This window comes from Vigna unguiculata, chromosome 2 (genome assembly GCF_037176805.1).
Source record: "Vigna unguiculata cultivar grain cowpea cultivar isolate G323 ecotype 2 chromosome 2, ASM3717680v1, whole genome shotgun sequence".
Classification (NCBI taxonomy): domain Eukaryota; kingdom Viridiplantae; phylum Streptophyta; class Magnoliopsida; order Fabales; family Fabaceae; genus Vigna; species Vigna unguiculata.
In genome coordinates this window covers 35,598,996-35,621,801 of record NC_140793.1, presented here as the reverse complement: position 1 = coordinate 35,621,801, position 22,806 = coordinate 35,598,996, and the positions used below count along the sequence as shown (strand labels likewise).

At 31.6% G+C, this 22,806-nt stretch overlaps 3 protein-coding genes across 6 annotated transcripts; 2 read left to right on the top strand and 1 right to left on the bottom strand.

Annotated features, from left to right (window-relative positions):
• Positions 1–969: 969 nt before the first annotated feature.
• LOC114172190 (uncharacterized) lies at positions 970–5,031 on the top strand. 3 transcript variants are annotated; one of them, XM_028056806.2, is made up of 2 exons: positions 970–1,157; positions 2,732–5,031. In XM_028056806.2, exon 2 carries the CDS (start codon positions 2,758–2,760, stop codon positions 4,753–4,755), a length of 1,998 nt encoding a protein of 665 aa, XP_027912607.1. In that variant the 5' UTR covers positions 970–1,157; positions 2,732–2,757; the 3' UTR covers positions 4,756–5,031. The 3 variants fall into 3 exon arrangements, with proteins under 3 accessions (XP_027912607.1, XP_027912604.1, XP_027912611.1); XM_028056803.2 differs by having other exon boundaries at positions 2,463–5,031; XM_028056810.2 differs by having other exon boundaries at positions 971–1,157; positions 2,818–5,031.
• A 780-nt stretch (positions 5,032–5,811) lies between these two features.
• Positions 5,812–8,942, bottom strand: LOC114174642 (aluminum-activated malate transporter 9-like). Of its 2 annotated transcripts, XM_085669720.1 has the most exons (8): positions 8,852–8,942; positions 8,327–8,657; positions 7,968–8,108; positions 7,612–7,881; positions 7,128–7,264; positions 6,879–7,025; positions 6,365–6,530; positions 6,124–6,263 (listed from the first exon to the last, which is right to left on the bottom strand). In XM_085669720.1, coding segments are annotated over exons 2-8 (1,155 nt in total). In that variant the 5' UTR covers positions 8,619–8,657; positions 8,852–8,942; the 3' UTR covers positions 6,124–6,261. The 2 variants fall into 2 exon arrangements, with proteins under 2 accessions (XP_027915271.1, XP_085525846.1); XM_028059470.2 differs by having other exon boundaries at positions 5,812–6,530.
• Positions 8,943–15,437: 6,495 nt separating this feature from the next.
• Positions 15,438–21,115, top strand: LOC114173815 (calcium-dependent protein kinase 3-like). Its single transcript, XM_028058441.2, has 8 exons — positions 15,438–16,251; positions 16,329–16,472; positions 16,811–16,963; positions 18,749–18,861; positions 19,026–19,193; positions 20,077–20,204; positions 20,499–20,598; positions 20,694–21,115. The coding sequence occupies exons 1-8, from the start codon at positions 15,624–15,626 to the stop codon at positions 20,772–20,774; spliced, it is 1,515 nt and encodes a 504-aa protein (XP_027914242.1). The 5' UTR covers positions 15,438–15,623; the 3' UTR covers positions 20,775–21,115.
• Positions 21,116–22,806: the final 1,691 nt, after the last annotated feature.

The window sequence follows — 22,806 nt, the reverse complement described above, 5'->3', positions numbered from 1 at the left end:
TTTATAAATATATTTTACCACTTTATGACACATGAAAAAACCGGGTCTAAGTCACTTAATCCATTTATTTGTTTCCATCAACAAAAATTTACATATGAATTAAAAGATTATTTATTTATTCTCTTTAACCGTCACTGTTTATTGTTTATAGCAACTAAAATACGTCTTTAAAAGTAACTAAGACAAACTATTTATGTTTGGAAAAACTATACTAATTTCTTTTAAATTAAGTCATTCCTAGTATAAATATTACGATTTTTTTTTTTACTTTATATAAATCCTATTGTCTTATATCTATGAGGATTCCCTCTTTTGTATCCACATCTTATAATACCAATTCTACCTCCAGTAATATTATAATTATTTATTTTTTTTTAAAATTAATGGTTATTTTTACCTATTTTTTTATAAAATTGTTTATCTTATTTTTTTTTATTCATCAACAATTAACTTTTCTATTCATTTCACTTTATTTTTAACATTTCGCTTCATTTTTAATAAATATAAATTTATCTTATATATTAACTTAATTTTATTATCACCTACTAAAATATTATCATTCATATCTAAAAAATGTGTATACACGCTATCGCGCCTGTGTGTACGCTAGTTATTTTTAATGTTCTTATATTATTAACAAATAAATAAATTATTTTAAATATAAATAATACTATTTTTTTTTATTTTTTTCTTATATTATTAACACTTCATATTTCTTTTTTATTTTTAATTATATTTTATAATTAAAAAATTAAAACAATTATTATTAATTTTATTTTCTTATAACATGCGTACACCTTCTTCTTGTTAGCTCTAATATAAAATTGTTACAAAATTAACACCTTAATATTTTTGTTTACATCTTAACTTTTCAAAATTTAAAATATAATGTTTTATTTCTATAATTCAATCCTTATTTAAAACTTAGAGTTTACGATTATAAAATTATATCTTAACCTTCTCGTTCTGCCTAAGCCAAATGCTTGATTTTTTTGTTCATCAATGTCTTGTTTCGCCCTCCTCCTTTCCGTTTTTTTATTAGAAAATCGTAATCCCAATCTTTCGAAGGTCAAAACCCTAGAATCGTTCCCCAAGCTCTGCGGGAACAACATAACTATATCAAATCGACTCCAAGAATTGCTATTAACTATCGCGAGGTATTAAATTGAATTTTACTTCCTATTTAATTTCTCTATGATCATGTTCATCTGCGACACTAATACACTATGCTTATGCTGTGATGCTTTTCAAGCCAATCATTTATGTGTCGTTTCCATCTCAATTTTATTTAACTGATTTGATTTGCTGGAATTGTGTAAACGAACTTGGAGCCGTTAACTGTGATTTACTGTTTTATCTGCCTCGGCTCTGCCCAAAGTAGCTAATTCAAATTCTCTGTTTCCGTGTTTTATCTTTTTTTTTTTCTGTTTATTTTGTTTGTTTTATTCATCATATGGTATGCCTGAGGACTTTCTATTTTGGTTAGTGGATTTATGGTGTCCATCTTATATGTCAAGTTGTGATACCATTGAAGCCAGAGTCTTTTGTCCTTGGCTCTTTTCTCGGTTTGGTTGGCTGCCATCTGTTTTAACAACCTGATTTAATTTGGTCGTCCAGAAGCGCACAAAAAGGGGGAATAATTTAGCCAATATATTTTTCCAGTGCATTAGTCAAGTAAGTTTGTTAATATGGACTCAGTAATGATTATGTCATGGTAGATGTGGTCAAGACCCTGTGAAATATTTTAGAAAACTGCCATTGTAGCATTAACCGATCAACCCGTTTTAAAGAGATTTTCTGAAGCTTTTCCCTTGTGGCAGATTCCAATAGACGGGGCTTTCTATAGTTAAGAGAGGTGTGAAGTGAGAATGTAAGAGTCCATGTTCTGTTGAATTGGTTTGCTAGGGGGACACTATCAAAGTTAAAAGATGTGCTGGTCATGTTTTTGCTTGTTAGGGGGCGAAGTTACATTTCAACTTTTCAAAGAATAATTAATTATGATGTTTTCCCTGAGAAGTTAATTTCTGTTTCTCTAAAATAACTATGTGCGACTCTAATACTCAAAATTAGCGTGGGAAACATGCACAAATAATTTAAGTCATGTTTTCGTCAAGGTTTTCTTATTTTCTTTTATTGAGACTTGGATAGCTTTTTCAATAAATTTTATTATTTACTGCGGAGTGTTGTTTATTGATAAAAAATATTAATTTTAAATTATTACTTATTGGGTCAAGCAGATTTTTTTAATATTTGTGTTCTTTTTGATTTTTGATACTAATGGAAATGTGTGCTTATTACTATTAGTTGTTATGAATGTAGTTGACATAAACACCAAAAAGTTGCTCTTTATTTTATTCTTTATTAAAAAAAAAAAAGTGATGCTCAAATACGCCAGTGTTACTGTAATCATTTTTATTCTGGAAGAAGTTCCAGTGCTAACCACGTGGTATGTCATGAACAAGATGATTGACCTCCAAGCCGGGTTTTGGAAGGATTCATATCTTTCTGAATTAAGGTGACCTACAACAACTGATAATCTCAGCATCACTTTAATCTTCTATTCTATTAGATGGATCGATGTGATACTTCAGGATTTGTAAGTGGGGGATGCGTTTTACTCTTGTAGATATCCAATAGTACGTCTTGTAGGTGCATCTAACCTAACTTTTATAGATATCCAATTTTCTTAATGGGGAAATCAGGAAAACGTTCTATTGAAATTTATTGATAGGTATAGAACTATACTGTCATTGTCTCATGGATGTGAGGTCGCAGAACTTGAGTTTCACAGCTAACCCGTCTGCAAATGCTTTCAAGAATTTGGGTAGCTCGATGCAAGTTGACGTAACGGAAGCTGACTGTAGTACAAATGATATCTTACAATTTGACTCCCCTAGTTCTTCAATTTCAAAGGGAATGAAAAGAAAGTGGGGTTTAATTGATGGATGTATTGGTCAAAGCACTTGCTCTTCTTTGTCTCTTGGACTTGGACTTTCAACAAGTTCCTCTGACAGCAAGGAGAGTTCAGCTACTTCTTGCACTGCTATCTCTTCAGTCGAAGAGATTGATGAGGAATCATCTATGCCTATGGATATTGAACTTGACTTTACCCTTAATCTTGACTGTGAAAAGGTAGAGAGCCCGAAAAAACTTGTTAGTTCAAATTTGAAGATATTTGAGTTGCAGCCAAAAATTGATTTGGAGTTGAGCCTTTCAACACAGCCCTCCAAATCGGATATTACCAGTGTTTGTCTAAGTCCTTCTCAGTCTCCACCTCTTCAATTGAACCTGGAGATCCCATTAGTACACAGCACGACACCAAATGTAGATGAGGGATCAACTTCATGTAGACTGAAACCTGGGCTTGTTTCACTTAATCCAGGTGCTAGTGTAATGTTAAACCGGGCTGAAAAGAAGGTTATGGATCTCTCACCTAACAAACTGAAAAGTTCTGTCACCTGTACTTCTAGACTAACACAGCTAAAACAACCGCTACACTGCAACAGTAATCCTATGACATGTCAAGTTGAGGGATATGGAAAGGGATACCAAGGTGCTTCTGGACTTTGTATATCTCATGGTGGTGGCAGGAGGCTTAACAAAGCCGGCAGCAATAAAGGAGCTGAAGGCTGGACGTTGCACTGCAAGTCTTGTGGAGGAGGCAGGCGATGTGAATATCTTGGTTGCACTAACAGCACAGTAGGACATACAGATTTCTGTATTGCTCATGGTGGTAGCCAGCGATGCAGTCATCATGAGGGATGTATCCAAGCCGTCCGAGGGAAATCTTGTTTGTGTATTCGGCATGGACGTGGCAAGAGACATCAAACAGAAAAATGTACTAAGAATGCAGAAGGCTTAGCTGGTCTGTGCATCTCACATGGTGGAGGGCATCGATGTCAAGCTTCTGGTTGCACTAAAGGGGAACAGGGAAACACTATGTTCTGCAGAGCGCATGGTGTGGGAAAACGCTGTACAGCACCAGCGTGCACCAAAGATGCTAGGGGGACCCCTCCACTTTGCAAAGGCCATGGTGGAGGAAAATGCTGTGCATACCAGGGTGGTGGAATTTGTACCAAAAATGTGAATGGAGGTGCCAACTTTTGTGTGGCACATGGAGGTGGAATGAGGTGTGCTGTACCTGATTGCTTGAAAAGAGCTAGAGGACGAGTTGATCTTTGTGTACGTCATGAGGGGGGCAAGAGATGCAAGCTTGAAGGGTGTGGAAAGGGTGCACAAGGTGCCACCAACTTTTGTGAGACACGTGGAGGAAGGAAGAGATGCTCTTGGGGACATCCTGGGTCAAAATATAGCAATCAACACGGTGACCCTTCTTATTCATTGGCAACAGGGAAGACAGGTCCGTCCGCACTTCATGGTGGGCTAGTGCTGGATAAGAGAGTTCATGGAGGCGTATCCTCAGGACCAGTTATTCAGGATACTCATGATAAATTGGGCGAACTGAAGCAGATAGTCATTAACCAAGATATGGATGTGGATATGATCAAAATGGGTAACCCACAGAAAGATGATGTGATAGCCTGTTCTGATGCTAAACTAAATGAAGTTGCCAGTACTCATCTCCCAGCGGGGGAAGAAGATCATACACCAATTTTGGTAGCTGTTCCCGAAGGCAGGGTGCATGGTGGAAGTCTGATGGCAATGCTGAAGGGGAATTCTAGCCTTGGGAAAGGTCTATTGAGTGATCCCTCAGAGATAAATAAAGTTTCCATGGTGTCCCAGAGTAAAATTTGATGCTAGTTATTGCTTTTGTTGTCTTCCACTCACTTTAGAAATTTATCTTCGTGTTTACTTCTAAGTTTGATTAGAGTCGTTGTCAGTCGTCACAACGGAAAGAATACGTATGGAAGGTGTTGGTGTTTTTCTTTCTTTTCCCATTTCTCCTTTTGTACATATTATCTATCAGTCTGTGAGAGCAGGTTGTTACGAGTAAAGTCTGTGAGTGTGACTTTGTATAATATTTGTAAGAAAGCCTCTTTAATGAATGAGATAGAACATGTTGTTATAGCACTTCTTTATTAGCTCATGCATCACAAGGAAGTGTTTGCTCCTATATGCTAATTTGAACTGTTTTCATACTTTTAATAGACGTGTTGTTCATATTCTGTATTTTCATGTAATTAGTTGTGCGTAGTTTTATTCTTAAATTATTTTTTAGTCTTTGTTTTTAAACGCTTTGTTGAAGTTGTAATTTTGGAAAAGAATTAAAATCAATAATGTGACTTATTGGATCAGTAATTAATACTCTACTCCTCATTTGACTTAAATAACACTTTAGTTTCTGTGAAATAAGAGTCTTTTGTTATCGTTGATTTTTGTTGTTGTTTTGGTTAATAATATTTTTGGGGAAAATGTTTAATATTAACCATTTGATTTATCCAATGGTTATTGAGAATAAGAGCGTAAACATTCGATCAAATAAATAGTTATGAAAGGTTAGTTAATGCGTTGTTTTAAAAGTTTACAAGGTTAAAGAGATTTTTTACTCTTCATTGGCGGATGATATGACTAATAGTGATGATGTCAGTGTTAATATAACTCAAATACTGAAGTCATTAAATATCATATCGATAAATGTCATAAAAATGTCAAATTAGTAAATAATGTTATGATTATAACCGTCAAATCATCATCATCATAACATTTTTTTTATTATTACTATAAACTAAAACAAAGTAGTATTCAGATGAATTAAAATAAAAATTTATAACGAACAAAAAATTGCAAAGACTAGAGTAAATATAAAAAATATAATTTTTTTTAATGCTTAATAAATAAGAAATTAATAAATTTTAATTAAAAACATTTAGATTTATAAGCAGCTTAAAACTTAATTAAGTTTAAAATCAATACAGATGATGAAATGGATATTTTTACAATAGGGTTATAAGATTGTCTTTTGTGTTTCAAAATCAGTAGGTTGTATATTGCATGATTGTAATGTAACAGGCTTCCTATATTGATTATTACTTAATCTTACTAACCTTAACCTAACTTTACAAAGCAGACTTGAATTTGGCCATCTTGGATAACTCATGAACAGCCTCTACCAAATGTTCAACTCTTGCCACAAACTCCATGAGAGAGGAAGCAAAGTTAGTGAATGACAACATTGCTGTACTTTCTTCTAACTTGATGTCTTCAAAAGCATCTGCTTCTCTTGGTGGCCAAGAATATAACCTTCTCAATTGCTTCCCTGTCATGTGATGGTAACATTCAACTTCTTCTTCCATCATCTCCCTCTGATATGGTAAATGGTAGAACATGTGTGAAATGTTTGCAAAGGACTTTGAAGGGTTATCAAAGGTTGATGCCAGCATATAAGAATATTGGAAGCACATACAACTCTGCAATCTCTTGATACTGTTATGAAGCCTTTTAACGTGGGAATCTTTCACACTCCACTGCATGTGGCTGATGTCTCTTCCCAAAATTCTTACTACTTCTGCAGCTTCCTTTGATGCTTCTTCAACTTCTGATTCAAGCCCAACCCTCAATTTGTAGGGTACCTGACAACCAACACTTTCACTGCATTCAACTTTATACTTCCTTTTTATTTAAAACTGATTTCAGTGAATTTTTTTATACACCATATTATTTATTCAAACCAAAATCCACTCTTTAAATAAAAACATTAAATGACTTGAATATTCCCTTTTTAACTTTTGAATTAATACTTTTATATTTTAATTCATATTATTTTTTCTTCTACTTTCTTAATACTTATTTTAAAAATATATTAAATTTAAAATAAAAGTATTCAAATAGATTAATACGAAATAATGAAAATCTTAAAACTAGTAATTAAATTTTAAGATTTGAATCTTGTATAAAATCACCACCTGACAAGAACAAACCTGAATTTTAGCGTGTGCAATGCTATGGAGTGCCATAACTTCGTAGGCACAGTGTCGCAGAACTGCCCCAACTTTCACATATTGTAACCATGGATATGAAATGTGCATGAATTTACCATGCGGTGGCTCCCATTTTGCTGATTGAGCCTTTCAGTCAAGAAGATACACAAAAAAAGAAAACTATTTTCAAACCGATAGTGATGAAAACTGAAACTTGAAAAACTGGTGCAATCTCAATGAACACTATACCAGAGTCTGAAACCTTGATCCTGAATCCAAGGTGCTTTGGCATCTCATATAAGCGCCTTCTTCATGAAATGCATCTATGCTTGACATGGTGAATTTTGATTTCTCCGATGCATCTTCCAAATATTTCTTGGTGCATTCTGATCGAAGAAAGAAAAAGACATCATAAGGTTAGTAATGGATATTTCGATAATCTATCACTATGGATATACAATACCAATAAAATATAGATCCAACTCATATAAAATCTTAAGACTATGAGTTTCTAAACTTTCATTTTATATATATATATATATATATATATATATATATATATATATATATTGAAATATATAATATGAATGATAAATAAGTATTGTATTTTCACTAACACTCTAATAAATTAGTCTTGTGTTGCACAGTCCAAAAACTAGTGTATGTATATTGAAATTAAACCACGTTTGAAGCAGAATTAAATGATTTGATTGTCCAGTTTATTGAAACTTACCCTCAAAAGAATCTGCCACCAAATGGAAGTTTTTGACCAACTCTTTATGCAGTTGGTCCCCAGCCCATATAGGGAAAATAGAGACATTGACTAACACTGATATCATTCCTCCAATGGCGATTGAGTAGAGGCGATCGATCATAGTCCTAACTGGGTTACCAATTCTATAGTCAGAAACTACGATCAAGCAATACGTCATCAGTGTCACCCTAAACCCGTACTCATACTGCACAAGTGCTCCCCACATTTTCATGTATGATGTTATCACCGCTGCATAATCAATCATATCATTAAAACTCACCCTTCATATTCCTCTTAGTTATGTCAAAATTTACACAACATGTCATTGCAATTACCGATCATGAACATGCTCAGGCCAAGGATAATAGGCTCAGCGACATGGCCACACGACAGTGCTGTCTCAGCAACCACCACGGCCAAGATTACAGCCACCAATGTTCCTACTGCTCGGTTAAATCCTCGATTAAACGTTGCTCCTTTCAAATTCACAACCAGCATCAAAATTCAGTCATACAATGAATTATTCAACTTCAGCAACCATCGCTAGAATCATATTTTACAAGTCGAGATTGAATTAGATTTAAAGTTCACTTTTTACAAGTCGATTTTATAAGATTGACTTAAACTTAAAGTTTTCTTCTTAACGATCATAAAGTTGAAGAGAGAAAAATGATGTATATGAAGTAGAACGTACCAACGGTGTCCTCAAAGACAATGATAGCAGTGAGAATAGCCCATATGATATTGGAGCCGAAGACTTGATATGGGGCTTCAAATAATACGAACAAAGACACAAGGAGAACGGTTATCCCAACTTTGAGTGCAAATATTTCTCTGCCGGTGTCTTCCTTGCAAAATTCCCACACACTCTGAATCTGAACCCAAATTTCTTTGGCTCCAAATTTTGTGTCTGTCTCATGCAGCTCAGGTTTAGCATGTGTACTTGTTGGAATGTTGATCTCAATGCACTCCATTTGTTTGTCCATTCGTCACAACCAGTACAATGGAATTGACCGGTGAACACCCTATAACAGAAAAGAAAAATAATTTTTTATTATTAAATTTTGACAACTTTCTCTTACGATCTTAAGTTTCATTTTAACAACAGAAAAATAAAAAGTGTTATTGAGATGTTTGAAACAGAAAAGTGTTGATGCATCATGTATAATGTTGATAAAAATGACTAAAACAAAGTAACAAGGATGAAGTGGTGACATACGTATGATGGAGCGAGGCAAGAAAAGAATGATTTTTGCAGAATAGATGAACATGATATATATATATAGATATCGAATAGAAGATTCGATGCCATGGTAATTATAGAGAAGCATTGGAACTGAAAACAATATCTATATATAGAATATGCTTATAGCCTGAACAATACTCCATGCATGCATGGATGAAGAATTAGAATCGAAATTTCATGCAAGTTTTTTCAAAGATTAGCTCAAACTGAAAGAGACAGAAAAAGTGAGAAAATTTATATTACTGCATGTCTCTGTCTGGCTATCCTAAAAAACTTTCTACTTCCATCGCTTACACAGATCACTAATGACCACACACATTTTCAGCGGATCACATTGCATTATATCAAGTGTCTAAATATTTGTTAAAGGAATTTTGGTGCTTTTGTATGAACAAGTTAACGTTTCCGAAACAATGATAATGGTATAAGAGTCGACGTTTTGAGAAGTTAATAGAAAATTAAACAAAAACTCAATTTGATTTTTTTTTTTGTTTTTTAATTATCAACCATTCGTAAAAATTAATTAATTAATAAATAAATATTCTTTTCTGTTTAAATTGAGATGGGTAGAATCATATTAAAGAAGAGAGACACCGAGAAAGAATATATTGAAGAGTGAATTATTGATGTAACACATCTCAACGAGAATATGTCTAAAATTTGTTCTGTCCCAAGGGAATGGAGATTCCAAGTTGTTAACATAAGCACGCACCATTTTTTTAAACTACATTTTGCTTTCATTTACACCATTACCTCATCTCCGACATGAACAATGGCTCAATTTCTTTCTCCTTTATGGTAAGATATTATTCCATTATTCTTACAAAAATAATATAGATCGTGTCCCTGCTATATTCATGCACACAGCATATATTACCAATTTTACTTGAGCAATGGATGGATAAGAAAGCATATGTGTGATATTCTGAGAGAAAAACGGAAGAGAAAAATTGAAGAGGTGAGAGATGAGATTTAGATTCGGAATGTGTTGATGAGTGTGTGGACAATGTCACTTTGCTTTCCACACTGTTATTCAGTAACTGACTGCTCTTCAGGTCGCATCAGATCACTAACCTAAGTCACTTCTCGAACATCTCGATACCACGCAATACACTTCACTTACTTTAACATGCGCTCATGTTAATCATATAATATTATATTAACAGGTGAAGATAATGTAACGTTATTAAATTATTATAGAAAATAAAATTATATTTATTGAAAATAGAATGAAATATATAACGCATTCCACTTCACTTACTTTATATACATGTTTTAGGTTAAATAAGTTTGATTATTTTTTTTTCTTTTAAAATAAATTAATATAATTTTTTAATAATGCTATAATAATGACATGAGATATAAATTATAAATGATAATTATTATAATATAATTATCACTTTAAATTTATATATATATATATATATATATATATATATATATTATAATATCATAATATGGTTATCACTTTGAATTTGAGATTGTATCAACTCATTTTTAATAAATGAGATCAAATTGAAAATATTTGAAACAGTATAATAAAATTGAAAAAAATATATGTCATAATAATATGTTAAGAAAATCTATTTAACTTAAATTTTATTTGATGGAGATACACAAGATTTTTTATTTTAATTATATGAGACTAGCGTAAACACAGGCATTGTCGTGTCTGTGTGTACGCATTTTTTAAATATGCGTGATATTATATTACTAGGTGATGATAATATAATATTAATAAAATTATATTTATTAAAAATAAAGTGAAATATATAAGAAAAGATAAGAGAATAACTATTGATAATTAGAAATAAAGAAAAAGAGTAGAGATAGATGATTTTATAAAAAAATTTGTAAAAATAACGGTCAATTTTCAAAAATTTAATAAATAATTATATTTTAAAGAGTAAAATTGATATTTTAAAATTGGTATTTCAATTGGTATTTTATATATTGTTATAGATAATAAGTTAGTATAATACATATAAATGTAATAAAAAAATGGAAATTACTGTCATTAGTTATTTTATTTTAATTATATACCGATAGAAAGATAGGTGTAGGAAGTATCCATTTATCATCACTGAATGATGTATAGACTTTGAGAGGTAGAATGTTATTACGTGGTTATCTCAAACTTAATATTAATTGTTATGACATAAGTATCCATTAATTGTTATGGATAAGTAAAAACTAATCTCATTTGGAGAAATAATTTTTTGGGATATCTTTTCTACCTACGGAAAAAAGTCTTTGAATGGTAGATAGGATATAACATAAGTCCCTTACTCTGAGATATCTTTTGGGTCTAGGGTATATATTCTAATCATACTAGGTATTATGGAATACATTTGTACTTTTAGGAATTCAAAAAATATATATGTATATAGAGCAGAGGGATTCATTCTAAACTTTAGGTATTTTATTTTATTTAAAAAAAAAAAAAACAGGATTTATCTGTTGAATTGAATGAAAAGATAGGTTACGTTTATTGGTTCGTAACATTATTTTGTTGGTTCGAGAATACTCTATCTCACACGGACCACCACTTTTGAATGATTTAAAGTAATAGAACACATAAAAGTTAAAAAATGTGAAAGAATATTGCACTTTCTGAAATGACGTACACACTGTTTTCATCTCATAATTTAAATTCCATTTTGGGTAATTTTTTTGGATTACTTGTAAAATCGAGGAAAATGTGAGGAAGTCCTGAATTTTCTTAGTTTGGTAATGTAAAAATTCATCGATTCTTACTTCTATATGTTTAGTACAATGAAGAGAATAAAAAGGGAAAGTTGGGCACTTTACCAATTTTCAGTGGTGAGTGTGAGTGGGAGTGATCTTATCAATTTTTAGAAGTGAGTGTAAGTGTTCTTTTAGTGGGAGTGATCTTCGTTGTAAGATTTCTAGAGCAGTGAGAAGAATAATTTTATGTAATTGTGATGGAGATGAATTTTATTTGGGTGAATTTCGAGATGAACATCAAAAATTAAAAAATGTGAAAGAATATCGTAAATTTCTCGCTTAGAAACTTGTTAGCATTCTGGGGGTGTTATATTTTTTTCTTCTATAAAACAATCTCTTATTATATAAAATATTTTGTAGTAATTATTAGTCTTAACAGTAATGATAGTTTGAGTGGATTAGATGCACTAAAAGAAACCAAAATTTATACAAATCTACGGTCAAATTTCTTATTCTATGACATATTTTACCATTTTTAATGTACTCACTATTTTAACACCCATGCTTTATTATTGTTGACATTAAGGATAAAAGAAATATAAATATAATATATCTATCGAATCATTATGAACATTTTATAAGATTTGAAACTAAAATTACAAAAGTACTAGAAGGTTAACTCGAATTATTATATTAATTTCTTAAAGGATAACTCAATTTCGTAAATTAATATCAAACAACAATTCTAACATACCTTTTTCATTAAATGCCATTATGTAATATTTCAATGTTTAATTATTTTTGTATACATTTAAAAATCCATTTTAATAACATATCTATATTGTATGTCCCATCGGACCATCGAACAAGGCTGGGAGGGTTTGTCTATGAAACAGCACCATCGGTCGAACGATCCCACAGATAAACTAGAAAGTACCATCGGTCGAACGGCCCCACAGATGAACTACAAAGTACCATCGGTCGAACGGCTCCACAGATAAATCACACGTTACCTCATAAAGGACCATCGGTCGATCGGTCCTACAGACGAATCCCGCGTTATCTCATAAGGGACCACAGGTCGATCGGTCCTACAGACGAATCACACGCTACCTCATAAGGGACCATCGGTCGATCGGTCCCACAGACGAATCATGCGTTACCTCGTAAAGGACCATCGGTTGATCTGTCCCCAGGTTGATCACGCGTCAACCCATGGAGATCCATCGGTCGATCAACCTCATAGGTGATTCGCGTAATGTCTTACCTATGATCATCGATCGACCATATAGATTAAATATTCACTTAAGGTTATTAAACTCAGAGAAGATAACCCACCTGGCTAAGCGGTAATCGGTCGATCGGCCAAGCTGAACCAGTCAGATGGGTTAATTAAGTCAGTAATTTTGATTAAAGGATCATTGAGTCGTGATTAAGGAACCCTAATTATAGGCCCACACCGAAAACTATAAATAGGCCCCAAAGGTAAGTTGGTGAGGATCTTTAATTCGCATTTATTACTGCAGTTATACATATACACCGATCGGTCCATCAACTGATTTAAGCATCAGAGCCTTTTAGACAGGTACTCTGATCGTCTGTTCAACCGATCGAGCGAGGAGCAAGATTTCTTGGTGAAGAAGTTATCGCGGACTGTGAAGATAGGAGACTTAGAGGAGAATGAAGTGATTCTTATTAGGTGCTTGGTCCCTACACCCGAAACAATATCTAACATATATATATATATATATATATATATATATATATATATATATATATATATATATATATATATATATATATATATATATATATATATATATATATATATATATATATATATATATATATATATATATATATATATATATATATATACACACACACACGTGTTCATGTATACAAATATATTATCTTTCAAACATAGTGTGATTATTAAAAAATAAAAGGTTTATGCGTACCCACGGTTTAGATGAATTCGTATAAAAGATCTGCCATCATCTTCAACACCTTAAGTTTGATAATTATGTTTTCTTTTTCTCTTAAATATTACTCAATTTAGATTTAAATATATTTAGCATCATAATAATTACCGAACTTTAAATTTAACTTCATTTTATAAAATAAAAAAATAAAGTGTATGATATAAATTTTATATATTATAAATTATATCATACACTTTTAAATATAACCTCTGGATTTCAAGAAAAATAAATGGTGAACAGGAAAAGTGGTTGTTCTGAAGAACACGGAATAGTATAGTGCTTCTTTTTTATTTATATAATAATAAAAATTAATAAATAAAATAATGTGGTTGTTGAGAGGTTGGGTCGATGATGGTAAAGAGTTTTTTTTTTTTTTTCTTTATTATTGGAAAGTAATGTTTGTGGCTTTCGTGGAAATAGGTTGATGAGCATATGCATTTGTTGAATTGTAACTGTAAGATCAATGCTAATTTATTTTTTTGTTTGATTATTGGAAAGTAACTTTCTTTCACAGTTTAGTTGTTGAATGATGGCAAATGGTTCTTTTTTGTTTGATTATGAGAGTAATGTCTTTTTGTTTTTGTTTTTTGTTTGGCTAGGGGTTTAGCTTTCATGGAAACAGGTTGAGTGTGCTAATTCCCAGTAACTAATGAATGTACTTAGTGAGAAAGATTTGTAGATAAACGAAAGAGAATATTTAAAGGAAGGAAGTGAGATTTTCTATTCTAATGAAGTTTTAAGAGATAATAATGTAATTATCATATTATTCTTATTTTTTGCTCGAAATTTACAGTCGTTATATACGATAACTAATAATCATAATAATAATGATTTAATATTAATAACAATAATATAATATAAAGTATTTAAAAATAATGTTAATAGAGAAAATAATACATATATAATAAGTTATAATAATTAATTAATAAATTGTTTTATATTGTAGGTTAAAAACAAATGATATTTTATTTATTAATCACATGTATGTAATTAAGAGATAATCTACGTTAGTTGATTCATATTTTAGTGGTAAGAAATAAATATTTCAGCAGAAGAAAAACAAATAATTTTGTATGTAATGTTTTGAAACGTATTCCATTACATAGGATTACAATTTCAGTCTCTAAAGTTGTTTTACTTTTTACTGTGCTTTTTGTTTTCTAACATTCATTTTGCAGTGCACCATTTTTCTACTTACTAATACTTAAATTCTTAAAATCACTAACTTTTAATCAGATATTTGAAATTTCACGAATAAACTTGAGATATACAATAATTTTCAAAATGTAAACGAGAATGTTTACAATAATAAAAAAATTATAACGCCTGACTTTAGGATTCAGAAATAAACGTGTTGACATATATTTAGATGAATGTTTATAATTTAGTAAGTGAATTTAGATACATTTTAAGAAAATAATTTTTTAATTTGTTAATATGTTAAATAAAATAAAATTACAAACAAATGAAAATCATTGAAAAAGTCGATTTTGTTTAATATTAAAAATTAAAAGTCTTGTTAATTAATTTGAAAAATAAAAGAAGAAAATCAGATATATAGTGTTGTTAACTCAAACGAATTAAGGAAATGCAATTAACCCTTTTAATAAAAGCAGAAAATTATTATTAAAAAATAAGACAGGGATTCCCCATTACATCTGTCTTGAATATGTGCAATTATCTTATTCTAAATATATCTTCAACATAACTAGATGCGTTAAACTACTAACTAATCTTACACGACACGCTATCCATCAATTCATTAGAGTTGAGATTCTCTACAACCCAGCAGCCCCTACAGCAACATATTGACCTTTCATACTAGTTTGTTTGATCAATACTTTTTAGTTAAAATAACCATCAGATTTTAAACCTACGGTTGAGATAAGTGACGAAGAGTTGGTACAGGGGCAGAGGATAAAAGTGCACCAAAAAGAACGTTCAATTTCAACGTCATCCAAGTCCATACGGTTTCATGTTTCAGACACGACCCGGTTCTGACATAGTAACCACGGAGAAGAGAAGGAGTTGCAGAAACCTCAAAAACTCACTAACCACACGACGCTGGTTCAATGGGAAACTGTAACAGCGAAGCCTCTTCCGAAACGCAGCCATATTCCGGCCATCAGCATCATCACCCCCAACCTTCCAACGGCATCAGCGTTCTACCTCCGAATTCCAAGCCTTCCGTGGGCCGGGTCCTGAACCGGCCCATGGAGGACGTCCGCTCCACCTACATATTCGGGCCTGAACTGGGCCGCGGGCAATTCGGCGTCACCTACTCAGTGACTCACAAGCACACCAACGAACAATTGGCGTGCAAATCTATTGCCACGCGCAAACTCGTCAACCGCGACGACTTGGATGACGTCCGTCGCGAGGTGCAGATCATGCACCACCTCACCGGCCACCGCAACATTGTCGAGCTCAAGGGAGCTTACGAGGACCGACATTCTGTCAATCTTGTCATGGAGCTCTGCGCCGGCGGCGAGCTCTTCGACCGGATCATCGCGAAGGGCCATTACTCCGAGCGCGCTGCTGCGGACCTCTGCCGCCAGATCGCCACGGTGGTGCACGACTGCCACACCATGGGAGTGATGCACAGGGATCTGAAGCCGGAGAACTTCTTGTTCCTCGGCAAGGAGGAAAACTCGCCGCTTAAGGCCACGGACTTCGGTCTCTCCGTGTTCTTCAAGCCCGGTTAGTTCCGTTCGTTAATTCACGTTGTTAGTTGGTGGTAGCGTGTGGTGTGGGTTCTGAACCATTTTTGAGAACAGGCGATGTGTTTAAGGACCTTGTTGGGAGTGCATATTATGTTGCTCCTGAAGTGCTTCGTAGAAGTTATGGACCAGAAGTTGATATTTGGAGTGCTGGGGTTATATTGTTCATTCTGCTCTCTGGTGTCCCTCCTTTCTGGGCAGGTAAAACTCCTCTTCTTGTGTAAGAAGTGTAACCAATTTCATATTTTATTAGGATTTTCATTTTGTAATTCAGATTGTCCTGCTTCACAATTTTAGGTTGAGTTTCGTTATGATTGAATGAACAATGATTCATATTTTATGTCTGCGTTAGATTTTGGATGTTGGATGGTTGTTCATTTGTTTTCGGTTCGGATTTCTGAGCTATGGTTATAGCTCATGTGTGCTTTTACTATGGAAGTTTCCTTTCCTTGTCCTTTATTTGCTGCTTCCTTATGACACAACAGTGTGTGTGCCTTTTCCTATCTTTCTCACACTATCTTCCTGTCCTTTGTTTCAAGAAAATGAACAGGGTATCTTTAATGCTATTCTTCGTGGACATATTGATTTTGCATCAGATCCTTGGCCTTCCATTTCAAGCAGTGCCAAAGATTTGGTCAAGAACATGTTGCGAGTTGATCCCAAAAAAAGGCTCTCGGCAGTTGAAGTCCTTAGTAAGTTCAACATTCGTATAGTCATAGATTAGTTTCTTATTTTGTGTGTCTAAAGTGTTTGTTGACTCCGAGGACCAGCTAAGCATTTGTTTACGAAATAGATCTCTAACCATAGCTTGAGAGTTCTAATCTGTGAGATGTGAGATGGATAACTAAGTGACAGAGAGGTTGAGAACAATGGTAGAGAATACAATACTTAATTTGGAAGAAGCTGTCACTAGCCATCACTACTAATTTGATATATACATGATATTGTTATGGATATGAGCTTAGACATCGTAGGTTAGAACATACTACTGTCTGCCATTTTTTCTTCATTATAGAAATCACGGGAGGTATGTAAGTGTTTCCTGAACAAAAGCATTGTTCCTACAAGTCATCAAACTTTATATCATCTTCTCTGCCTCATGTATGATGTGTTCTTTTATCTCTCATCGCAATTCTGTGACAGGATAACTTTTCGCCTTGCATTTTCAATTTGATCAGAAAAATGGCCTACATGATTTTGTTCTGTGGTTAACTTCTTGCTTTGAAAGTGTTTGCCACCTTGTCTCTCATTAAAGGAGGGTGACCCAGTTCATGAGTATATTTCACCGGGGTGGGGGGTATGGATATTATAAATGAATGCAGTCTTAGTCCCCAACTAATTGAGACAGTTGTCTCAAGCTCTCCATTAAATATTTTTCATACTATATATAATCAGGTGATAGAATTTGCATATTTCCTTGATACTGCAATTTGAGTAATTATTATATATAGAATTTATCCAAAATTTGTTTACTAAATTTTATGAAATGAACATATAATGATTCTTTATAAGAATTTTTTTTTTTTACTTTTTATGAATTCACTCCTAAAATAGTGTAAAATGATTAATTGTAATTTTTTGTAGCAGATAAAAAATATATATGGAGGTCAGACCATAGTAAACAGAGGAGAGATTGTTCAAAGAATGATAAGTATTTGAAAATTTATTAATAGTAATTTTTTGGAGCAGATGAAAAATATATATGGAGATGGGATCATAATAAACAGAAGAGAGATGGTTCAAAGAATAATAATTACGTTAAAATTGATTACTGAGGCTTAACTTGTGCAAGTTCGGGTGGGATAGGTAAATCGATGATACACTATTTGTTATATTATTTTCATTATTAAGATTATTCAATTTTAAGATACTTAATTACTTAAGTGCTATTTAAAAATTAAGAAAAATAATTTTGCATCTATTTTGGATTTTAGATTGTCATCTCATGAGGAGAATTTATTACAGAAATTAGATTTCACGATTAAATATATGATCTATAAAAAGATATTTTAACAAAAATGTTTGCTGTAAGATCATACATTTAAATAAAGATTCTTTTCATATTGGTTATTGGTTATTTTGTACATAGAAGAATTTATTTATATTCAAAGTCAATTTGAATCTTAGAAGTTGAAAACTTTGGATGAGAATGAATTGAAAATAATATGAAACAATATTGTATTAATTTTAGTGAGTTATAATATTGCCTATATATTAGAAGTTTTTTTTTTTTTCACTAAATACATGCATTGGTTTTAAATATTATTTGGCAATACCTGTAACATTTGATTGTCAGCTTCATTCGCTTTTTTTTTTCAAAATTTATATTTTCATGATTGGTTAGTTGGCTTGCTCAAGCAGCACGAAAAATTGATGCTTTCTCTTGTTCTGTTATGGAGCATTTGAGCTTTAACTTTCTTGGCAATTTGCTTATTTGGGTCAACTAGTCATAATAAAATATTGTATATATACTCCAGATCATCCTTGGATGAGAGAAGATGGAGCATCTGATAAACCTCTAGATATTGCTGTTTTAACCAGAATGAAGCAATTCAGGGCAATGAACAAGCTCAAGAAAGTAGCTCTGAAGGTAAACTACTTTTAATAGAATATCTAAAGTTACCATTATATCAAAAGCCTCAAGAACTGAAAACGGTATGTATCTATCAAAATGCCAATATAGTAAATAAATAGAAAGAATTATTTCGGAATTTGATCCAAAGATTATATTTGAAATTTTGTATTTTATTACAGGTTATTGCTGAAAATCTTTCTGAAGAAGAAATCATTGGCTTGAAGGAAATGTTTAAATCCATGGACACAGATAACAATGGAATAATCACTTTTGAAGAGATGAAAACTGGTCTGCCAAAACTGGGTACTAAGATTTCTGAGTCTGAAGTAAGGCAGTTAATGGAAGCGGTAAGATTTTATTTTTTTTGTTTGATTGTACCCTAGCTTACTGGAGTAAATGTTTGTTTACTTAATACCTACTCCTTGCAGGTAAATTTCTTCATTTTGTAACTTTTCTTAATTTTAATTTTAAAAGAAAGTTAAATTTGGAAAAAAAAATTGCCATACAATGAGACAGAATGAGAGAGAGAACATTTTTACCTTTAGCACGAGAATGCTGATTGTTCATTATGAATACTTGAGATCAAATTTAAGCAAAACCAACATTAGCCATCCACATAGTTTTAATTATAAGATACTACTTGCCTTTTTTCTGGCTTAAAACCATGTCAATCAAAGTTAAAGGTGATGACCAAGGACAAAGCGAGTTGAGTGGGAGAGACGAGAGAACAACTTTTTCTAAAACTCCTTCGCCCAGCTTTTCCTTAAAAGTTGCTTTTGTTCCTTCTATAAAAATTAAGCTACTTAATTTTTAAGAGCATTTTAGATTGTGTGTTTTATTCTTTCCTTTTAAGGAGAGGGGAAGCCCGAGAAAAGCTAGGCTAAACATTATGTCTTTTCTGCTTTTATGCTCGCATGATGACACCCACGATATGTGGATAAAATCATTCTCTGCAATTTCACCTCTTATGATTATCTGTATCCAAACCTAGATTTGGCTTGTGAATTGTGATGAAGAGGACGGTTAGTGCATGAATATGCTTTGCAGTTACATTGTCCAGTGAAATTTTATGATTATATTGGTGTAACAACGACAGGCAAATACTTGTACTTTAAGATCAGATCTTTTTAGTCGCTTAATATTGTGATAATAAGTATATCATTTTCTTCATTTGATTGATGACTTTTCTTCCACTATAATGATGATATAAATGAATTGTTTGGTTCTCAGGCTGATGTAGACGGAAATGGGACCATTGATTACATTGAATTTATAACAGCTACCATGCATATGAATAGAATGGAAAGAGAGGACCACTTATATAAAGCTTTTGAATATTTTGACAAGGATAGAAGCGGGTAATCTCTTTTTTTTTATTAAAATCATCTCATTTTATTTACTAAGTTGTCAGAGTGTCATGTTAAAATTAAAATTAGTGAGTCGTGCAATAATCAAAATGGGTATCAACTATGGTTATGTGTGTCTCTCGTTAGAGGAATATGACCTTCCCATGTTTGAAACATGAGATAAGAGCATCCTGATCTTGTATACTTTTTCATTCATAAATTTTACCATGCCAATCTTGGCATCTTAGTTTGTTGTTGAATCATATATTGATTTCACGTAAAATGTACTTGCCTCTGTTTTCTTAGGTACATCACTATGGAAGAGTTGGAATCTGCCCTTAAAAAATATAATATGGGTGATGATAAAACAATAAAGGAAATCATTTCCGAAGTCGATACAGACAATGTACGCAGCTCTGTTCTTCATCCTAGGGTGAAATTTTAGATGTTTGTATACTCTTTTTTCAGTATTTGAATCATCCATTCTCTAATTTGTTGCAGGATGGAAGAATTAACTATGAGGAGTTTGTAGCCATGATGAGGAAAGGCAATCCAGATTTGGTAACCAAACGTCGCAAATAATTAAGTTTGATCATAAACTCCTTGTTTTTACTGGATTACGCTGGAGGCTCAGGTCAGGCTACAGAGTCTATAAGTTTTTCTGATACGGACTACACGTCGCATTCAACTGCTTCACTCACCCGTTGTTTTTCAGAGCTGTTGCTTTAACGATCTATTTATACCTTTTTACCATCTTCTCTGTGGGTCTCATGGGACAATTTACTCTGTTTCTACTTTCTTAACTTGGGGCAGTAACATGGTTCTTTAGTAAATGTTTTTTTTTTTTCGTTTCCAATGCTCTTTCATCGTGTTATTATTATCAGACACATTTTTTTTATGGAATATTTTATAATTTCTGTTCACTTTTAGATTTATTAATCATATTATAAATATATCACTTTATATATTTTTTTTAATTTATTAAATCAATTAAATCATTCATAGATTTTTTTTTAGTTTTTTATTTATTTCTCTTCAACTTTCTACTTTAGTTTACTTCTATCTAAATCACTACACTTTTAAGCTTAAAGTAATATTTGTGTTGGATACACGACTCAAGTATATTAATCTGAAAAAGCACAGAACCTGACTTTCATAAGCAATTGCTAGCTTATGTACGCTGGATTATCAACAGTTAATTTTCTTATTAATCTGACACCTTTTATACTTATTCACTTTGGAGGATGTTTTTTCCCTCAACTTTATTACAATTTTTCTTTCCTTTGTGCTTCATCTATATCGGTAATGGGATGTAGAAGGAAGAAAAATGACTTAATTTTGTGCCAGTAAGGAAAAGGCTAAGTGATGTCATTAGCAGTATATTTTCACGTGATTTCTAGTCCAAACTCAACTTAAAATGTTCTACTTATTAACTTTTTTAACAGTTTTTAACTTCTATTTATCTTTACTGGCGTAACACAAGCGCTATGCTTTTGTGTATACAATTTTAAAATATGCGTGATATTATATTAATAGGTGATAATATTATAATGTTATTAAGTTAATATATATATATATATATATATATATATATATATATTAAAATTTGTAATTGTATTATTATTATTATTATTATTATTATTAGCGTAACACAAACGCTATTGTACCTGTGTGTATATAATTTTTAAATATGCATGATATATTAATAGGTGATAATATTATAATGTTATTAAGTTAATATATATATATATATATATATATTATATATATATTATATATATATATATATATTATATATATATATATTATATATATACTAGTGTAAACACAGGCGCTATCGCGCCTAGCGCCTGTGTGTACACATTTTTTTGAATTATATTAATAATTGATGATGTTGTAATGTTATTAAGTTAATAAATAAAATAAAAGTATATTTATAAAAAATAAAATAAAATGTACGGAGAAAATAAGAGAAAAATAACTGTTGATGAATAGTAAGAGAAAAAAAGAAAAAGGAGATAAGTAAATAATTTTATAAAAACTTATACAAATAACCATTAATTTTTAAAAATTTAATAAATAATTAAATTATAAAGGGTAAAGTTGGAATTATGAAATGTGGACACAAAAGAGGGAATCCCCTTTATATATAGTTATAGATATATATATTAAAATTATATTTATTCAAAATAAAGTGAAATATATCAGAATAAATAAAAGAATAACCATTAATAAATAAAGAAGAAGAGAAGAAATAGAAATATATGATTTTATAAAAAGTTTGTAAAAGTAAGCGTCAATTTTTTAAAATTTAATAAATTATTATATTTAAAGAGGTAAAATCGGTATTTTGAAAAGTGGACACAAAAGGAATCCCTTAGGAATCCCTTTTATATATTGTTATAGATAAATTATTATATTTAAAGGGGTAAAATCGGTATTTTGAAAAGTGGACACAAAAAGGAGAATCCCTTTTATATATTGTTATAGATATTTGTAAGATAAATATTAAATTAAAATTAATATAAAAATCAACATATAATAAGATCATTTTGTAACCGTGTATCAATTTAAACTAGTGGAACGGTCGGACGAGTTTTAATATCACATTTAT

Bases quoted from the DNA above. Each gene is read 5' to 3' on its own strand.
- LOC114174642 (XM_028059470.2), bottom strand. From the start codon at position 8,618: ATGGACAAACAAATGGAGTGCATTGAGATCAACATTCCAACAAGTACA. The intron at 7,882-7,967 runs GTAATTGCAATG...TTGATTATGCAG, and splicing joins CCTGAGCATGTTCATGATCG to CGGTGATAACATCATACATG. The intron at 6,531-6,878 runs GTTTGTTCTTGT...GTTGGTTGTCAG, and splicing joins TTGCACACGCTAAAATTCAG to GTACCCTACAAATTGAGGGT.
- LOC114173815 (XM_028058441.2), top strand. From the start codon at position 15,624: ATGGGAAACTGTAACAGCGAAGCCTCTTCCGAAACGCAGCCATATTCC. The intron at 16,473-16,810 runs GTAAAACTCCTC...CTTTGTTTCAAG, and splicing joins TGTCCCTCCTTTCTGGGCAG to AAAATGAACAGGGTATCTTT. The intron at 20,205-20,498 runs GTAATCTCTTTT...CTGTTTTCTTAG, and splicing joins TTTGACAAGGATAGAAGCGG to GTACATCACTATGGAAGAGT.
- LOC114172190 (XM_028056806.2), top strand. From the start codon at position 2,758: ATGGATGTGAGGTCGCAGAACTTGAGTTTCACAGCTAACCCGTCTGCA.